This window comes from Podarcis raffonei, chromosome 7 (genome assembly GCF_027172205.1).
Source record: "Podarcis raffonei isolate rPodRaf1 chromosome 7, rPodRaf1.pri, whole genome shotgun sequence".
Lineage (NCBI taxonomy): Eukaryota > Metazoa > Chordata > Lepidosauria > Squamata > Lacertidae > Podarcis > Podarcis raffonei.
The window spans coordinates 44,254,244-44,275,242 of NC_070608.1; the positions used below are offsets into that span (position 1 = coordinate 44,254,244).

Sequence of the window (20,999 nt, forward strand, 5' to 3'; positions counted from 1 at the left end):
TTATTGGGTATATCATGAACAGTTCTGGTTCAGGCAATAGGACAGTGAAGCAAAGCTAAGTGGTTCTATACCAGATGAACTGCGAACAAGACAGATTGTACTACAAATACAACTGCCTTCAGATACAATATAGTTTCTTTTAATGCACTGGAATATGAAAAGGAGGCCACCAATAAAATATATAAATTACACACCCAGTCCTCTTTATTCACAATTATGCACACTCCTTGTTAGATTGCTGTAAATAGAGTTGGTGCTACTAGGAGAAAAGAGACCACTACTCCGTGTTGTGAGCCAACTAAGACTTTTTAGACCAAGTCCATCATCATCGCCATCATTTCCAGGGCTGGGTTTTGGAACTAACAGGGGCCTAGCTCATAGCCTTTCTCCCAGGACTCACCCGTTTCTTCATTTCTCCTCCTTTTCCTGAGAAATAAGACTAGATCCTCCTTCCATTTGGTTTTCTTTCTTTTTTTAAAGCAAGAAGAAACTTCTGTTAGTGGTTATTTTGGGGGAAGTGACTTGTTAACTGAAGACACTCAGTGCTTGGGGTCACCACTGCCAAGAGAAGCCATTTGAGTGTTGCTCCCTGGGAGGCCTGGGGGCAGCAGCAAAATTTATGTTGTCTGTAGTGCCAACTTCAAGAAGGCCGGCCCTGATTGCAGCCTCTAATTAGAACCATCTGTCACATAAATCCAAACTATGTATGTGCCTTTGAACCAAGCTTGAGACACACTAAACTCACACAGAATAGGGAGGTTAGGATTTCAATAAGGACCAGATTTTTCAAAGGGGGGGAGGCCTGCTGTTTGGCAACATATACACATAAAATTGTCACCTGGCCAATTTTAAGCGAGCCTAACCAAGATTCATTTGGGATGGTTGTTTTAGGTTTGAGGGCCAGGCAGAAGTGCCTTCCAATCAGCTGTTTTAATATTACCTTAGATAATTTGCTTACATTTACTTAAAAGTATTTAAAATGTACTTGAAAAGATGGAGCCACATCTTCCCCAGCTCCTAATGTGATAGAAAAATGCCATGAAATGTTTACTGGTGTGTGCAGTGGTGCACACGCCAAATTACAAGGTGACCCAGGTACTTGCATTTCTGAGCTGCATCTCATGGTTGACAAGGTGTCTCAGGGAGGAACAGGGTCTCCCTAAGCTGCCAAGTTTTTTTCCTGAGGGAAAAAAGCAAGGGAAATGACATGGGAAATGACCAGGGCTTGAGAGAGGGAGAAGTTGGAAGGGAATCTTTCATTTTGACCTACAGGTCTAACTTTTAATCACAACAAATTATTTTCCAGTGCTATTCCAATCACAGTGTTGGGAATGTTGAACTAAATAATCAGAGTTGTTCTTCATGTGAGTTGTCATTCTCCTCCAAATTTTGACTGTGAGAGTGGCGTCCTAGGAGACAATTGAAATCACAGCTCGCTTGTGCTCTTTGTTTTCACAGAGGGTATTTCCAATTTGGGGAAGGGGGGCAGGGAGCACCAAGAAAAATATTGTGATTTCTCCCAGGGTTTTATTATTATTATAGCTAAGGTAACATCACCAAGTCCTGAGCTTTGTCTGAGCTTTGGCAGTTTTCTTACCCCATGCTCCTGCTTTTCAAACAGATTGCGTACAAAAACTAGGGGAGGGAAACCTGATTTCTGTCTTTCCATCCCAAAACAGTAAAATCTGCCTTTGCAGAAGAACAGCTGTAACTGTCTTTCTGAAAATTGGCAGGGTTTGGTCCCTTTGAAGGGGTGACCACACCATCCAATTCAGACAGATAAAGACTAAATTAGGGAAATGAAATAAAATTGAAAGATCACCTGATTGAAAACCCCTCAGTGGCTCTGCCTGAAATTTGGCAGCCTTCATCCGCTCTGGAGGGATTCCGTTGTCAGCAAATTCCATGTGAAAAGCACAGCTTTTTAAGATTCCCTCTTATAATCAAAGGAGTGAAGCACAGTTTGAAATTTAGTAGATCAGGTGGGGCTTCTCCTTCAGGATATAACCTTTGATCTGGGCACTTCAGCTGGTGCAGAATATGGGAGCATGAGTCTGAACTGCCATTATGAATGCATTATGACAGTTCTTTTTTTGGCTTCTGATCTGAACGTGGGCCCAAAGTGCTGGTTTGGCTTGGGATCTAAAGGGACACCTCTTCCCACAAGTATCTACCCAAAACTAAAGACTTTTCAGAAGCCTCTCCATCCCATTTTAACCACAGTGTGCCTATGACAGGGCCTTTTCAGAGATGGCCCCCCTCCCCAATTGCACAATGCAACCTAGAGAGACTGGCCCAGTGCTTACACTAATGTGCTTTTTGTGACAAAGACTTTTATTCTCACAGTACTTGTTAACACCTCTTAACATAATTTAATGATTAACATTAATATTATTACCTCTGCTTTTTATGGGAGTGGTGTTTTTTAGCCCTCATGAAGTTGTTTTAAGTCTCTGCATTTGGGGTATTTGACTGTGGTTGGCAGTGCTTTTTTTCCCAAGGGTACTCCGGGGTATGCAGTACTGGCACCTTTTTTGTTGTTGTTGTTAAAAAGGGTAGTACTTACGATAACAACTTCATGGTTGAGTACCAACACCTATTTTTCTAGAAATAAAAGCACTGGTGGTTGGTATTATGTTTTACTCTCTTTACTGGTTCTGGATTGTAGGACTCTATTTGATTGCATTACGCGTAACTTATGTTTAAATTTGCTTTAAACTTACATGCTTTACGTCATCCTGAGATGTCCAATATGTTAGGGTACAGCTAGCAAATACACAAAAAATAACTGGTCCTCTTGCTTGCTAAAAGGCTAAGAGATAATTCAAAACACCCATTAATAAGTGGACTTCTGTGATCTGCATCCCTTGGACTATTTTCTTTTTCAAAAATCTGCCATTTTCCTGAATGTTAGCATTGACAATGATATTAAGGCATGGGAGGGGGGTGGGGAAGCAGCTGTCTTAGCTTTCCAGGAGCTAATTATAAACATATGAAGTTTGAGCAAAAGCTCAAAATCTGAATACCCCTCTCAGTCGGAGCTCATTAAAGCCACTCTTCGCTTTCCATCACATTCTGATTCTCCACAAGCACAATCCAAGTTTATATAAAAAAGTGTTCCTCCGCCTACCAAGATAATTTTAAATAAAATGTAATATAATGTAGTTCCAGTGAGTCACCTGAATAGAATGTGTCCCTGCAACAACCTGAGAAAGTAATAAGGTGAAAGCACTGAGGTACAAAGTGGCCAAAAGTGAACCACTTCACTCTTCAGCAACACGTCCTGTCTACTCAAGAAGCACTCCAGGTACCCAACCAATTGTTTAAAAAAAACACCAAAAACATATTTATTAAAACTATTTCCATACAGCCTTTCATGTAATTAAAATCACATCTTACAGAAAAAATAAAGAAGCGGCTAACATTAGATCAAAGCTGCTATTAGAGTCAAGTGGTCTCAATGTCCAACAAAGGTGAGAATAAATTCACAAACACAGAAATGCAATCACTGTTGGCACCTGGCTTAATATGAGAGAAGTTAAAGAGCTACCTGAAAGACACTCTCCCTGGTTGCCACCAAATGGATTTCTACAGGTCATGGCACAATAAAAAAGGGCATCATCAGGTGATCTTAGCAAACCCGACAAGCTGATACAGAAGAATCCTTTGAAAAAGAAAGTCTTGGGACCACCGTCAGGGTGATAAGTACCGGCTCATAATAGATCCAAAACATTTCTGCTTCCAAGTGCTGCTGGTTACAACAGGGACAAAAGAAGATGCCTGGCAGTAAGTCAGCCCCTTGATCCTCTAGCTTAGTACTGTCCGCAGGTTGGCAGCAGCTCTGCAGAGCTTCAGGCAAGGCTCTTTCTTTCCTAGTCCTTCCTGGAGATCCTGAGGGTTAAACCTGGGACCTTTGCATATAAGGCATGTGCCACTGAGCTGCAACAGCCCTCTCCTTACAATGGAATTTGCCACTCAATTGCTTTGAATGGGAATACAGTAAATCCTCTCCCTAATTCTTTTCTGCATATTTTGGTGAGCAACTCTGCTGCTGAAAGCTGGTCCATGTTACAAGAAATAGCAGCTTTTGTGTGGATTTCTTACAAAGAGAGGCTGTTCAAAAAGCAAAAGTAAATTGCAATTCTTACATGCTGTGGGTTTTGGATTTGGTCAAATTTCACATTGTATCAAAGTTTAATATGGCCCCATTCGTTGTGTCAACATGCATACATTGTATAAAATGGTACGGAAAACAATACAGTGGTATCTCGGGTTACATATGCTTCAGGTTACATACACTTCAGGTTACAGACTCCGCTAACCCAGAAAAATTACCTCGGGTTAAGAACTTTGCTTCAGGATTAGAACAGAAATTGTGCTCCGGCGGCACGGCAGCAGCAGGAGGTCCCATTAGCTAAAGTGGTGCTTCAGGTTAAGAACAGTTTCAGGTTAAATACGGACCTCCGGAACGAATTAAGTACTTAACCTGAGGTACCACTGTATACACAAATAGATTAGGATTATTTTAAAAACATAAATATCAATAGAGGATGGTGAAAGGGTGTATGTGAATTGTCAGCTTTTAACACCAGTATTGTTCAAATTGAGTTGGTGATGTGAATTTATTGTATTGTTGTTTTTTTTATTACATTTATACCCCATCTTTCCTCCAAGGCATCAGGGTGACCTACGTGGTTCCTTGTCCCCCATTTTACCCTCACAACCACCTGTGAGGTAGGAGATGAAGACTGGCCCAATGTCATCCAGTGAGCTCAATAAGGATTTGAATGTGGATCTCCCAGGTCCCTCTCAGCTTCAGATTATAAACATATGGTGCTTGATTCAGGATTCCTGCTCCAACTCTTAATCTCATTATTTTAAAACAAAGCCCTAAGCATACTATGAGAAAATTCCAATGAAATTAATTATATGAAATTCTAAGTAAATGCAGTTATGGACCCATTCATCTTAATTACTCATACTTTAACTTCACTAGTTTGTTGGACAGCACCATCAGTGGAGCAGGTTAACACATTCTTGAGGCTGGGGGGACAGGTCCAACCATTTTGAAAACTTGTTGTTGATCACTCATCTCCTGTAATAGTTGAGGGGGAGAAGAATGTATGAAAACAGGCAAGGAACATGCACCCTGGTGTCTCATGACAAGGTGAATGTTTCCCAAGACCACATAACACAATTTTCTCTTTCAGACATTACTGAAGGCATGTGATCAACAGGCTGTGAAAAGACTAGCATCCATTTTCTCCTGTGATGTGTGAAAACAGCACCGAGTCCATTTTCACATTTATTTGTGCCACATGTGAATGCTGTTAATGTAGGACAGAATGTGGCTGAGAACCATTTTTAATCAAATATGTATATTCCAGCCACTGTGTGTTTAACATTCACCTACAGACCTGCAAGTCTCTCTTGTCAAAACACCTTAAAACTATTAGCACTGGAGTAGTCCTACTGAGATTAATAGGGTTACTCCCGAGCAATAAGTGGAGGCTCCTGAGACAGAAAACAGTTACAAACATACTGGTCTAGTAGCTTTGGTGCACACAGGAAAGTTAGCCACAATTGTGGACAGGGTCACATGATCCTCCGTGGTAAATTCCTGTGTAGGTTTACAGGGATTTTTGTTTTCTTTTAATTTTGCTGTTTTAAAATAAAATAAAAAATGCTGTGGAACTCCTTCAATCTTTTTGCAATTCTGCATGGTTGAACATTTGAAATGAGTTTGTGTATCACCCCCAGGCACTGATTCAGACTTGATTGGGGCAAAGCAGACTCCATGTGCTTATTTTTATACACGTCATTTGGGAAGTTATATAGCCAAAGGAACAGAAAATGTGTTGGCTCCCTTGCCAAATTATCACGTAGCCCTCGCTCAGAACGGATCAGGAGGGCATCCTAATCAACAAGTTGGGCGACCTTAGTGCAACGACAATGTCAGGTCAACTATGGAAAGTGTAGAGGCAGATCTGAATACCATTTTTTAAAAGGAAAAGGAAACAACCAACAATCCTTATAATTATCATCATCTGCTGCTTTTCCCTCTTCTGGCAAAGAAACACGCCATCCATTTGCAGAAATCGCCTGCGGAAACGTTACATCAAAACTAATCACAACGATTAAAATCAGCTTTTCTGTGCAAGAGGACAGTAAAAAGCAAGTTGGAGGCTGGAATGAGACTGTTTTTCCACCAAAAAAAAAAATCTGGAAAAAAATTACATGCTATATAGATATATATTTGTATGAACGTTTTGAAGGAGATCAATTTTATGCCCGTGTGATCGGTTAATTTAATTTAACTTTTATTTTGGAGATTGATTTAGACTGGAGGTAGAGACATGAGCTAATTGTATCCTGATCCTTGCCTTGAGGGGTTTCAAAGCCCCTGGAGCAACTATTCTCTGTATTTTGTTCTGTCTACCTTAGCCAAGCTATTGCATTTCTCTCTGGTATAGCGAAGAGAGCAGATCGCTGCTGGGAGAGAGAAAAATCGGAAGTGGGGAGGCAAAAAAGAGAGAGTGGGAGCAAGAAAGAGAAAGGGACTTGGGGGGGAGAAAAGAGAGAGATACACGCACACTTTCCGGCTTCAATGTTTCAGGTAAGATCTGACTGGGTTTGTTATTATTTGCTAAGGAGGGGATGGCTGGGACTCTGGGCGCAACTCCCTTTTACGCATGTGCCAGGCAATGGGCGAGAGCGCGGCACACTCGGAGGAGCCCAGACAAGGCGATGCACGGGCGCTGGCAAATCTCCCATCTCCCTGCAACTGGGGTGACTCGAGTTTGCAAGGCGAGGGAAAGGAAGGAGGGAGGGAGAGCTGGGCTGCAACCGGAACGTTCCTCCTGCCAAAGGCTCTCGAACCAAGCTTTGCGCGCAACCTCCTCGCCGACCGAGCGCGCAGCGTCCAAGCGGCTACTGATTTGGAAGCGATCCCTCCTTCTCTCCCCCCCCCGTCCCTCCTCGCCGCCCCTTTCCAAAGGGTGCAGCCAATCCACCCCGCCGCGCTGCGCCGCCATGAGCTGCCGCTTTCGCAATTAGCCAGGCTGCCGCGCGCCCGCCAATGGGCCCCACGACGCTACAGTATTTGTTTCCCCCCGCCGGCGGGCTGGAGGTTGTCTTCGCTTCTCTTTCTCTCTCTTCGCGCCTCGCCTCCCACATTTATTTGTTCCCGAAGAGGGTGGGGAAAGAGGGGTCGCGAGCGGAGCCTGGGTTCGTGTATTGTTCGGCGCCTCTCGCTCTGCGTGTCCCCCCCCCCCAACCCCGCTGGCTGCGCGAGAGAGACGCCATTATTTGTGTGAGGGCGCGCGCGCGCCCGGGCTCCGCTTTTGCCCCCGGGGTCGTTCGCTCTCCCTGTTGCAGAAAGATGCACCTTCCCCAGTGGGCGGGCTGGCGGGGGCGCGCCGACGCACGAGCGAGCGGGAGGGCGCTGGCCCCGCCCTAGCCTCTGGCCCCGCCCCCTTCTCCCTCCCCCCCCTCCACAAACACACCCGCCCGCCGCGTCCCTTCCCGTGACTCTTCAGAGTTTGAAGCGGCAATGTCCGCCACTTTTAGGCTACTGAGAACTAGCTCGTAATGGCTGAAGAGTTCGCGCATACGCCGGCCGCCTTGGAGAGACCACTGAGGCGCCTGCTGCTCCCCGCGCGGGATCCTGAAAGGCGCCAATTCGCCCGCGCCACCGCTTCCCCCTTGGTGGGCTGCTCGCAGTCGCCCTCCCCTGGCCAGTTGCCGGCGGGCGCCTTGGTGCTCGAGCCCGTTGTGGGGCTGCCGTTGTCTGGCCTTAAAGGACCAGAGCCTCGCCTTGGAGACCGCGCGCCTGTCTTCCCAAATACTGAAATACTCGAGCGGCTTCGCTGCCGGGTCCTGCAGCTAGTAATGGGTTGTTGCCCTGTTCTCCTCGCTCTCTAAGGCAGGCATAGGCAAACCCGGCCCTCCAGATGTTTTGGGACTACAACTCCCATCATCCCTAGCTAACAGGACTAAGGCGTCTCTGCAGAATATGCGAGGCCGAGACTGTCCAAAAAACACAAAACCCTCATTCCTGAAATGAGTGGGTGGAACTCGAGGAGGCCTTAAAGAAGCTGGACTTCGGCACTGTGAGAGGGTCCTTGGGTGCTCGTCTAGCCCCAAGTTGGTGATTCCAATAGGAATGAATAGGAAGCAACTTCCATTGGACTTCAGGGATGAATACACCCAAGTAAAGGTGTTCAAAAGTTCAGCTGTTTGTGAGCCAGGCTAGGTGAAGTGGTAATAGAAGGATGCTGAGCATATGCAGAGTTGTCCCCACCAACCTGGAGTCTTGTTTGTGCTCATGTCCTGTTGGCAGGCTTCCCATCTGGTTAGCCACTGTGAGAACAGATGAGTAGGGCCCGCCTGAGGCATTTTGCTACCTGATGCAAAGGACAAGAAGCCGTCCCCTTTACAAGAGGCAGCTGGAGTGGCAGCTGACTGTTCCCTGAAATCTGGTAATGAGACAGGATCCTCCACTGCCTCTGAGGACAGCAGGCTACCTTAGGTCCTAAGCCAGAGGGGGCATATGCACAGAGAAAGCTCTGCCATCCACTGCCACTCCCTGATGTTAGGGCCAGATTGGTCTTTCACCTGATGCAGCAGGACTCTTCCTGTGTTCTTATCTCACCACAGAGTAACACCAGAAATGTGAGGTTGCAGGTAGGATTTAGGGGTACAGTTGAGGCACCATGCAATTTGAGGCATGTGCCCCATGACGCTTTGCCGTGTCTCAAATAATGCCTAGAGGGATCAAGCTGGCCTCATCTGATTTGAGGTTTGCAGGCCCTCAAATTGAAAATGCAGGTTGTTGGATGGAGAAAGTAGAATAGTAAAAAGTAAACAGAGTATCCCACATCCCAGGGACAGAGAACCTCAAGCCCAGAGGTCAAATGCAGCTTTTCAAGCTTCTGTATCCAGCCCTCAGAACCACACTCCTCTCTGGATTTGCTTTGCATCCAGGGTGTTTTGCCTAGTTGGAATATGTCCTTGAATGCTTATAATGCCCCTTACTTGAATGGATAAGGGAGAGAGATATCTGAGGGTGTATAAATTTGCCTACTGTGCAAAAGGCAAACCTTACGTCCATTGCTCTCCCCACTTTGTTCTCTTGTTCTGCCCGTTGCTGACATGTGGCCCTGAGAAGGTTGCCCAGAAGGAAATATGGCCCTCAGGCTGAAAATGGTTCACTACCCCTGTTCTGTCTCCTGGCATTGGCTTCTCATTGCTCTCAGCAGCTCAGCACAGTTGCCAAGAAGTTAATTGATGTAAATACTGGTATAGCTGAAATGCTCTGTAACACACTCTCTCCTCTGAATGTATGCTTGTTTGACTTTTTCCCCCATTAGCTTCTCCTTTTCTGTTGAAAGAAAGAGAACAGTTTTAACATCACCATTCTCTAAGAAATGTTCGCCTTCTGGTTTCAATCAACGAAGCTGGCAGACACATACAAGTTTATTTGAGCATACCCTCTGGGTACCAAGCATGCTTGGATTGTTTGAGCAAATTAAAAATGAGGAAAATGGCTTTTACCTTCTCAGCAGTTAGACTCCTTAAGAGTCCTCCTACTTTGAAAGTGGAAAAACAAACAAAACATGGTGTGGGGGAGGAAAAGAGAAGGGAATTTCTTAATGTGCCCCAACTAAGCTTTTTCATAAATGAATAACAAGCATTTGTCAACATTACTCTTATCCACGGCGTGTATGATGGAGTAACTTTCAGCTGCACAATTAATTTAAAGTTGCAAACCTACTTGAAAGTAATCCCTATTAAGCTTAGTGGGAATTACTTCTGAGAAAATGTGCTTGGACTCAAACTGTGACTGCTACTCTACTAAAGCTGCGATCCTGGCCCCATTTACTTTGAAGTAAGCCTCAATAAAGAGGGACACGGGTGGCGCTGTGGGTTAAACCACAGAGCCTAGGGCTTGTCGAACAGAAGGTCGTGGTTCGAATCCCCATGACGGGGTGAGCTCGCGTTGCTCGGTCCCAGCTCCTGCTAACCTAGCAGTTCGAAAGCACATCAAAGTGCAAGTAGATAAATAGGTACCACTCCGGTGGGAAGGTAAACGGTGTTTCCGTGCACTGCTCCGGTTCGCCAGAAGTGGCTTAGTCATGCTGGCCACATGACCTGGAAGCTGTACGCCAGCTCCCTCGGCCAATAAAGCGAGATGAGCGCCGCAACCCCAGAGTCAGTTACAACTGGACCTAATGGTCAGGGGTCCCTTTACCTAAGCCTCGCTAAATCCAATAGGAAATGGGTAGGTTTGCCCTATAAGAAGCTCAGCTTAGTTCTGCCATTTGTAACAGTGCTTGATTACAGGCCATTAATCTCTATTCCTAACTTAACTGTATGTTAAGTTTGTCTGTGTTGAGATGAAGTATTGGTTCATAAGCTAGAGCAAGTGACAGATGTCTCTTATTTTACTTTAAAGCATTGGTGAGCAAATGCCATTTAATCTGGGTCAGGATTTTCTCCACTCATCCCCCCCCCCCAATTGTCTGGGCAAGAGCAATTGCTGGAATAGTATGAGAAGCCTAGTGGCTATGCAACTGAACTATCCCTGGTTCAAATCTCTTGGCTTTCATGAACTCTCCAGGAGGCTGTAGGCAAGTCATACCCTCCCAGCCTTGCTTCCTTCTCACCCCTGCAATTTGGGGCAATAATACTACCGTACAGGAATGTTGCATAGATTACTTTGGAATAATGCTTGTTAAAGCACACTGCACAGCTGAAAACATTGTTCAAATACTTATAATTTTCTTACACAGGACCAAAATGTTGCAGTGTATCCACAGCCCCCAAAGGTACTCCTTTTCGGGACTCCAGAGAGTCTGCTGTAGGAATTCTGTAAAGTTGTTTAGACACTAATTTGATATCTTAAATGCTCTCAGCCATAGTCTTAATTCATAGACTCAACCATGGTTTGTGTTCAACTTTCACTCAGAATAGACCCTTTGAAACCAATACCATAACTAACTTATGCCCATTAATTTCAATGGGTCTATTGTGAGTAAACATTACTTGAATACAACCCCATGTCTTCACAGAAGTATGTCCTGTTGAACTCAGTGAGGCCTGCTAAATTAGCATTGCAGCCTCACACAATCTGCCTGGTTACCTTAAGCCAAGTGTAGAAAACCTCAGACCTGGGAGCCAGGTGCAGCTCTTTAGACCTCTCTTTCTGGCCTGTAAGACACACCCTCCCAGTGGCGTAGCGTGGGTTGTCAGCACCCGGGGCAAGGCAAGTAATTTGCGCCCCCTAACCCGTGGATTTGCGCCCCCTAACCCTACAAATCTATGCCTATGAATGATGGTCCCTCTCTCTCTCTCATATTCCAATTGATTCCCATTTCCGCCGATCGATCCCCGAAGCTCTCACCCAGCGAAATTCGTGCGTAATTACGCTTCGCCATCCCTAATCCTGCCGCTTCCACTGGGAAATCATGACGGTGCGTTTCTCCTCTCCAAACTTTCCCCGGCCCTTTGCCGGCTGGCGCAGCCCTTTTGGCTACGAGCTCCCCTCCTTCTCTGCCCGCTTCCGACCCCACCTCCCCGTCCAGCCTCCCTACCTCCTGAAAAAAGGCGCCGGCGCCGAGCAGGACACCCCCGCGGCCATCGGAGAGAGGCGGGGCCGAAGGAGGCAAGCCAATGGGCGAGGCGAGGGTAGGTGGCCACGGGGGCGGGCGCTGCCGCAGTCCTCGGGTGGGCAAGGTAGGAGCAGGCGGAGGCTGGCCGGCCGCTCTGACAATAGGGGCGGGCCGAGGGCACGACGCGGCTGGGCCCTCTGGACTCGCGCCCCCCCAGATGTTGCGCCCGGTGCGGCCGGCACCCCTGGCACCCCCCACGCTACGCCACTGCACCCTCCCAAACTAATGCCTCACCTGTCCTGCTTTGCACCTTCCTTTGAGTGCTTTTGCCTGGCTGGAAGTGTCCTTGAAATATAATAATGCTCCTTGCTCACCTGGATAGAGGTTAGAGAGGAATGTGTGAATGTGAAGAAACTAGCCTACAGTATTGTAAAAAGGTAAAATTAGTCTTTATTGATTTTCTCATTTTGCTTCTGGCTCCACCTACCACTGGTTTGTGGCCCCCATGAAGTTGCTTAAAAGGGAATGTGGCTCCTGGAATGAAAAATTCCCCCACTTAGGGTGCCTTTCAGCGTCCTTTGTTAATGTTCAAGTGCCATTAACAATCTGTAAGTCCTGGCCCCTCATAGGTGCTTGTTGAACCACTTATAAAATATTATTTTTATTGTAATGTTCACACTTGCCTGGGAAGTCCCATTAATATGTAAGAACCCATTCCATTATTTTTGGATGGCCCCATTTTGCTTCCAAACTGATAGGCTCTTGGCACCTGAATTTGCAATTAGAGGAAAGGATGAGGATGGTTTCTGAATACTGTATACATTTCTAACAGCCAGTCTTAAAATGTTTGAAATTTGGGGCAGAAAACTAACTTCCAGTCACTGCCTCTTTAATTTTAGAAACTGCATGCTATTTACTGGCACTATTACAATTCTATATATGTCTACTCAGAAGTAAGTCCCATTAAATTAGATGGAGCAAACTCCCAGGTATCTATCAGATTGCAGCCTAAAGAGGCTACTTGTTTCAAACCCTACTCCAAAGCACTCTGGAATAAATACTATAGCTTTGTAATTTGATTTATTTTTGACATTTTGATCTGGCAGGCATACAAGAAACTGTTAGGCAAATGCTTTGTGATCCTGGATGTAAAGGTTTGTACACAAGAATTAGAATGCTGGTGACCTTTTGATCATTCAGCTATAAAATCGAATCACTGAAACTGATCAGACATAATGCAGAAGCTTTGGAAATGAAGGCAAGTTCCTTTTTGCCCAGTTTCCACTCAGCTTCAAAAAACTGATTCCAATTGAGTTAAACCGCACACTTAGGAGGACAGTTAAAACTAATTCACTCTGAGAGACACTTACTGAAATTTAATATCACATATTCAAAACGACTGCAGTGATTTTGGTGTATTAATTATGCCTCAAGCACAACACAAAATGTTCTAGCACACACTAGAGGTCTCTCTTGTAGCTAAGATATATCTGTGTTTACAGTTCTTTCTAATCTGAGTTTCAGCATTGCCAGCTAGGACTGCAATCTCAAATAATACCATTGCCAGTGCTTTTTTTAAATAAATTAGCGGGTGGAGAATCACACCTACAGTTATCGATTCAGTGCACAAACATAATCATGAAATATAGCACTTTTTAAAAAAAAGAAGGGATCTGTTGCAAACAAATTGCTAGGAATAACTCTTCTGAGTTAATATTGGGTGTTCAGGGTATCATAGTATGCATACTGACAAATCAATCAGCATTGATCCAGCTATCCCTTAACAAGGGTTTAGCATCTTTTTGTGTATACAAAAGGAATGTATTTCCATTAAACTTGAAGATAGGTAATGGAGAGGTTTATTTATTTATCTTCACTGCATATGTGCAACAAAGTAGTGATACTAATTCTGGTTAACACTAGTCAATATGGAACCAAAGGGGTGGCAATCATTCCAGATCAACTGAAAGGGTGGTATAAACTAATGTCGGATAAACTAATGTCAATGCTCTGGCAAAGAGTGGCAAATAGATGCATTTATTAAGAGCTTAAACCACAGAACCTAGGGTTTGCTGATCAGAAGGTCAGCGGTTCGAATCCCTGCGACTGGGTGAGCTCCCATTGCTCAGTCCCTGCTCTTGCCAACCTAGTAATTTGAAAGCACATCAAAGTGCAAGTAGATAAATAGGTACCGCTCTGGCGGGAAGGTAAATGGCGTTTCTGTGTGCTGCTCTGGTTCATCAGAAGCGGCTTAGTCATGCTGGCCACATGACCCGGAAGCTGTCTACAGACAAACGCTGGCTCCCTCAGCCAGTAAAGCGAGATGAGCGCCGCAACCCCAGAGTCGTTCGCATCTGGACTTAACGGTCAGGGGTCCGTTTACCTTTATCAAGAGCTTATGGGCTTGGATTCTATGGTCATACAATAACAGGATTACAATTCAGTCGCTGCTAGGATTGTCAGCTTCACAATCTTCCCCTCTTTCTCGCCTTAACAGCAACTTCATTAACAGATGGTAATAGTGTTCATGACAGCCCTTTCTATACATACATTCCACACGTGAGATGGGGCTATGGGCCTCCTGGTCCTTGATAGCAGCAGCACGTTGAATAAAATCTCAATGGGAAAAGCCTCTGCATGACTGAAACATTCTGTTTCAGTGTAGATATCTTGGAAAGCAGCAGTTTGATACAATGAAGGCTCCCATTCATTAACAGTATCCACATATAAGATGGAAAACTTGTACGACTATTATGTACAAGAAAGAATGTAAGAGGGGGAAACTTCCTTTTCAAAAGAAAGAGCTTCATGTACATTTGTGGTTGGAATTAAGTTGATTTCCATGACAATGAAATCTGAAGGGAAAGAGCCAGTGGTTCTTCATAGATTGACAATTTTAACAGGAGAAACTTTCGCAGTTATAAGTGATGCCATATTATATCAACCTGGCCTTGCTGGTCTGGATTCCAGAACACCTTCAATGCATAAGTATAGTAAAGTCCTTGAGATATGCACCTGTATAAAATTAAAAGTTTTTTTCAAGTGCAACTAAATTAGAAGGGAGAGAAATGTTCTCCTATATCAACAGTGGGGTTTTTTTTTGCAATGTGTTCAATTCCACCTCGCTTTTGAGGGGAGAAATCTGTCAGTCAGAAGAAAATTCCCTCGTAAGATGGCTGCTGTTACTTTTTTTGGATGGACTTTGTTGTTGCTTTTATAGCACCAAATTGGATTACCTCCCGCCGGGGGGGGGCAGTGTCATTGTTTTTGTAGAGAAACAGAATTTTTAAAGTGTTTGGGTATGACTTCTTTCTATCACACACTGGGCAGCAGTTTCTCTTCGCATTCTGTGTCTCATTCAGCCTTAATATAACACAGTTGCTAATACACCGAGAATTAATTTGCCTTACTCTATTAAAATGCATTATTCCCTTGTCCTACTTTTCATAGACTATAATCTCATTTTGCCTGTTTGGAAGAAATTAATCTAAAATGCACACTTTATTCTAACTTTGTCAGTTTACGTTCGGTATGCACAAAGCCAGAGCCACCAACCTTTACTCTTAAGGAGCAAAAGATTGAGGAGTAATAAAAACTTGCATTAGTTTTGGAAATCTTAAGTCTTTTTTATGAAATGCTGCTCATATGTTTTGCATAATACTATATGTTAATATGAAACATGTCTGAATTAACTAGCCTGAATTTTAATTGTTCTTAAGATCAGCATGCAGTTCTTCCTCTCTTTTATTCAGCTGTCCAGTTGAATTCATCTGTTACACCACTGATCCAAAATGCTTATTAAAGCACTAATACATATACTGTGGATCCATGGAGTCACTGAAGACAAGATTGTGGCTTTTAATAGCATTTCCTCTTGTTTCGTATACAAATGTATCTATTGAAAACAAAAGATGCAATCCACTGGGAAACAATAATTCCTAAATGTTGTTGGACTGCATCACCAAATTCTTGGACTAGCTCAGGCATAGGCAAACTCGGCCCTCCAGATGTGTTGAGACTACAATTCCCATCACCCCTGACCACCGGTCCTGTTAGCTAGGGATGAGGGGAGTTGTAGCCCATCTGGAGGGCCGAGTTTGCCTATGCCAGGACTAGGGTCTCCAATGTGCCTACTGATGGCACGACACTACTAGACATCCCTTTTGGTGCCTGCCAGGTGCCAGTGGTAAGAATGGCTAGAAATAAAAGCCCAGGCCTGCAGCTGCCCTGCCCTCTCGCCATTCTCCAGAATGCCTCTGGACTCCTAGCAGAGGTAGCTAGAGGCTGGTGCCTGGCTTTCCACTCCTCCTGCAAAATTCCTCATGGAAGCGGGAGACCTGGCCACCGCCAGGGAAGTGGGGGTGTTTTGTGTTTGAAGGGAGAACCTTTATGGGTTGCCTGCTTTTTGTTGTTTGTGGCTGGGTGTGTTTTGCCTGCTTTGGGGAGCTCCTTGGGTGTCTTCCCATTTGGAGGTGTTTTTTCAGCTTTCTCGCTGCTTGGAAATGTTGTTGGGCAGTGTCTTGCCTGTTTTTGCTCTTTGGGGTTGTATTGCCTCCTTTTTATTATGCTTATTTTGCAAGATAAGTTTTTTTTAGGGATCTTTAGTCTGAGCACCACCCATTTTTCTTTTGTGAGAAAGTTTTTGTGTGTGACTGTGGCAGTTTCTTAGATTTTTCAAACATAGCCCCAGACCCAAAACAGATGGGGGTGCCCTTTGCAAAGTTGTAGCTTTTATGTCTGGTTCCCTACTTGGTACATATTCCATGAACTCATGTAATGACATTTAAAAAGAGAGTTCATATTACCATTTTCTGTAGATGATAGAAAATAAATCCATTGGCAATAAGCCATTTGTTATAACACTAGAGCAGGAAACAGAGGGCTGTCTATCTTTGAGGTAGGCATTTCTGCTGCATCTCAGCCAGGCTTTCAAATTAAAGCATATTAGATCACATCTTGCTTGCTTTTGCAGGGAAAGGAATGGAATGAAGGAAAAATAATAATATTTAAGTATTCGGATCTCATTCATGAACTCAGTGGCTTTCAGCAGTCCATTGTTCTCTTAACCTTACCCCATACTTACAGTCAAATCTGCATTATGTGTTATTGGACTTGTATACAGTCCAATACAGGCTTGTATTCTAGAAATGTTGGATTACTGAACACATGTGAAGCACTTAGTATTTACAAATAGCATTTCTAGTATTCAAAGTGTTTCTGTTTTATTCAACTCTGCCCTCTGAGATTCTAAGAGTCACTTCACACAACACCTGCAGAAGCCATGAATGTTCTGATCTGCATGTATACCTGAAATTGCCACCGAGCTACCTTATATGCCTTTATACTACACACTATAGTCCTACTGTGTGCGAAAGAGGCACACAGTAAGAATGCAAAGTATGAAGCAGTCCTCAGAAGAGGCAATTTGACTGAGTTGTTGAGCAGTTGAGGCCAAGAGGAGTTTAGATCCCCTTATCACTTCCCTCCTGGCATTTTGACAAATCCTGCCACTCAGGAGTTCTTTCCGCTACAGGTGATGTTGCTGCAGGATAAAGCAGTCACTGCAAATGAATGGATTCCCCTCAGATTTTCAGTTTACAAACAGGACTCTTTGGCTATCTTGCACCTTAGGTGACTGTGTGACTATTTCATAACTCTGGCAGTGGACTTGATTTGCTTTTCCACTCAAGGAGTGGTCACATGCATATTTACCAGCGGTTTCCCGACATTAAGTTAGACGTCCTCCTTCACTGAAATTGGAGGAGTGATGTTGATAATTGCAGATGCAATTCTCTTTCAGATCAGCACCGGGCGCAACATCTGGGGGGTAGGGTTAGGGGGCGCAAATCCATGGGTTAGGGGGCGCAAATCCACAGGTTGGGGGGCGCAAATTACTTGCCTTGCCCCGGGTGCTGACAACCCACGCTACGCCACTGATGCAAACAAGGGTTAGTTTTCTTGTGAGTGATAAGGCATAAAATTACTTTTACTCCAAAAAAAGCACATTGTGATGTTCACACATAATGTTTGCCATTTGAATACAGTTTTGCATCCTCTGCTTGTGAAATGTCCTTCCTAGTGAGGTGGGTCTGCCTCCCTCCATACTGATTTTCAGGACAAATGTTGAAACATTCCTCTTTTCCCAGGCATTTGATGGCTGAAATTGTTCCTGACAACCTTGAGACAGGCTGAGAGAATGTGGTGTTTTTTTAAAACTGTTTTTAGAACATTTTAAATGTTGCTTTAATTGTGTGTTTGCTGCTCTGGGCTCCTTTGGGAGGAGGGATGAGATATAAATTGAAATACCAATAATACCAATAAATAATAATAATAATAATAATAATAATAATAATAATAATAATAAAGTTACCTACTTGCATAAATTATTGAAAGTTTTTTCGGTACTGTTTTGGTACTTCTGTGATTGCAGATGGCAGGTTATGCCTTTTACTTTAGAAACCCAAGCACTTAACAGAGCAATTCTATCCTGCTGGGGCTGGAGTTATGCTGCTGCTGCTGCTGCTGCTGCTGCTGCTGCTGCTGCTGCTGCTGCTGCTGCACTAGCAAAAGAGCTCACATATCCTGTATGGGAGAGAGAAACATGGGTGAGAGATACAGAGCGGGGAAAGAATAATTAAGAAATTGACAGCAGCACTACTAACTACCAGTTCCAGGATGTAGCAGAGACAACGCCACCACATTGCCCAGAAACAAAGGGTGACAACCCACACATGCCAATTAGGAGGTGGCCGTACCCTGGCACAATATTCACAGTGGTTCCACAGTACCCCCCCAAAAAAATGATCCCCAGCAGAACAGGCAGCAAGTATGCAGCTCTCTAGAGATCTCAGGCAGCCTTTCAGGAAGGAGTCTAAGACACACACACCCATACCATATTCTGTCCACAAGCAGGCCAGACTTAGAATCCAAGCAGTTTCCATCAGAGCAGCCCGTGGAACCAATTCCCACTCATTTTTGCCAGTTCTGGTGGGCCAGCTATTTATTTTTATCATTTTTAAAATCCCATTGAAGTGAATGGGAGGGAAAATCTTCAGTCCAGATTTGTGGCTGGTGGAAAGTTGTGCCATCAGTGAAGGCATCACACATCTTTCCCATCATGACTCACCCTCACCCCACCCCATTTCAGCCATTCCTTGGGTGTACTAAAGAAATTTCACCAACATATCCATATATTTGTAACAGTGTCCTACTGGTATGGCAAGGCCCCTTGCCAGATCCTAAAGCCCCTCAGCTGGTCTAACAATCTTGTGGGTTTTTTGGCCATCTCTGAAGGAGATGCAGTGTCAGGATCACTTTACACTGTTTTGTACCAGTTGGAGAAAATAGTGATGCACATTGCTTGTGAGAGGGATCACGTGGCATCATAAGAAGTATTTGCACTGAAATATTGGTATACTTGTTCAAAATTGCAATATTGGTCTGATGGAATGTTGTTGAAATGCCCATTGAACTTTTGGTGTGTGTGTTTTTTTTTAAAGATATTCAGAATTGTAACTGATGGGAAAGAAATTCAGATTGGCACCTTGATCCTGGTAACTTGCTTTGGCATTGCAGGCAGTGTGTAACTGATGTGTCCTTTGAGACATGCTGTACATACGCCCTCAGCTTAAGCACTGATTTGACGGTCCCACAGGTCTTGGGGCTAAACTGTCCCCTTTGGTAATGCTGACTGTCAGTCTTTAGTCTCCAGAACAAAGACCTCTTAGCTTGTAGTCCAATAAGAATGCATCCATCTCTATCTGCTTGAACCCCTCTCAGTGATGGCCGTCACACTGAGAATTGATTCACTAAAAGGCTTTGCAAGTAGCTGCTTGCTTAACTAATGTATACCATATGAGGTTTCTTTGATTAATAACCTAGTTTTGAGTGACCTAGAGTAGTGCCATCTTCAATTAAGCTAATAAGTCATACTTGAGATCAGTGGTGCTAGAACAGGGATCAGCGGTGCTAGAACAGGGATCAGCAATTGACAACGCCAATTGTCAGTTCCAAAGACAAAGGAGGGGACTGGCAATGGGGTGGCAACTGTCTATTTTTGTGTGAGGAGTAGAGGTGCATAACCTGTGGCCCAGGATCTCATGTAACCCCTGATTTCATTTTACAGAACCTCTGAAGTCTCTTGAAATGACCCTATTCTTCCATCCCATCGCCCTTCCTTTTTCCCATTTGTTTTGTCCTTTTTTTCTGGACTTTCAGAGTGTTCCCCCTTTCTTTTCTATTTAATTTCAGAACATGTTGCCCCCTATATGCCTGTCAACCGAGAATAAGATTTAATGCACTGCATCAGCAAGGCCAGCCCAGAACATTTTGCTGCCTGAGCTGGAGTGGTAAATTTTTCCAGCCCTCAGCCCTCAGTCCCTCAGTCAAGGTGTATGATACCCAACACCAACCACATTTTTTGGCATCTTAAGGGACAGAATTTCACAAGCAGCTCTCCCTGGGAGTAACAGTGCGACAGCAACAAAGTATTGCTGCCTTTTCTTAAAATCCAAAATTGGCTGCCTGAGGCAGTTCTTTCACTCTCCCTAATTGTAGAGCTGGCTCTTCATGAAAGCTTATGTCATAAGTTGCTTATATGGGAGCAAGCTGCACTGAACACAGTGATGCTTACTCTTTGGTAAACATGCGTGGAAATACTTTGTAAATGTAACTGCTTTCTAACATGCCTAAACCTGTGAGGCCTTTGGATAGATCCAGAATTAAAGGAGCTGGTGTGTGTGTGTGTGTGTGTGTTTCAAAGCATTTTTTGAAATCCGCTTAGAGATTTTATTATAATCAAGGGGTATATACATTTTGCTGAATAAATAAATATACATATGCAAACAGCAACAACCACACCAGATAAGACTTTTTTTTTTTTAATGAGTTAGAGAGGGATATAGGTTGCTGCTTTTGGGTATAGTAGAGTCACCCAAAAATAAAAATAAAAATAGTCCACCAACTGCTTTGAACTTGGGGGCAGGGAAGAAACAAGGGAGGAAATTAAACTCCTTCAACTCAGCATGGGACTATTTAAGTACTGGCATAATGAGTTGCAGAAGGTATGCGTACTCCTGAACCAACAATGCAGCAGGAAGGCAAGAGCAAAATAAATAAATAAAATGAACGGAAGGGAGCAAGTAACCTTCAGGAAATTGAATTCTAGCCTTGGTGAGACTAGTCTGAAAAGGAAAAAAAAGGGGAGGGGAGCCAGGAAATCTTTAGACATTTGAAAGCTGGAAAGGGAATGGATAAAAGGTTGTCAGTGCAGAGAGGTTCAGTGATGCAATCCTACTAGGCAATGGATGCTGTGAATGCTGCCTTACTTCCATTTGCTGAGGAGGCCACTAACAGAACCACCATACACACTGCCCAAGCTTGTGCCCC

The 20,999-nt window shown here is 44.2% G+C and overlaps 1 protein-coding gene across 1 annotated transcript in view; it reads left to right on the top strand.

The window, feature by feature from the left end:
- Window positions 1–6,457: 6,457 nt before the first annotated feature.
- KCTD1 (potassium channel tetramerization domain containing 1) overlaps window positions 6,458–20,999 on the top strand; it is a 71,295-nt gene continuing 56,753 nt past the window's right edge. The window contains exon 1 of the mRNA XM_053396334.1: window positions 6,458–6,616. Within this exon, the coding sequence (XP_053252309.1) occupies window positions 6,608–6,616 (9 nt within the window). The 5' untranslated portion in view covers window positions 6,458–6,607. The remainder of the gene's footprint in view (window positions 6,617–20,999) is intronic.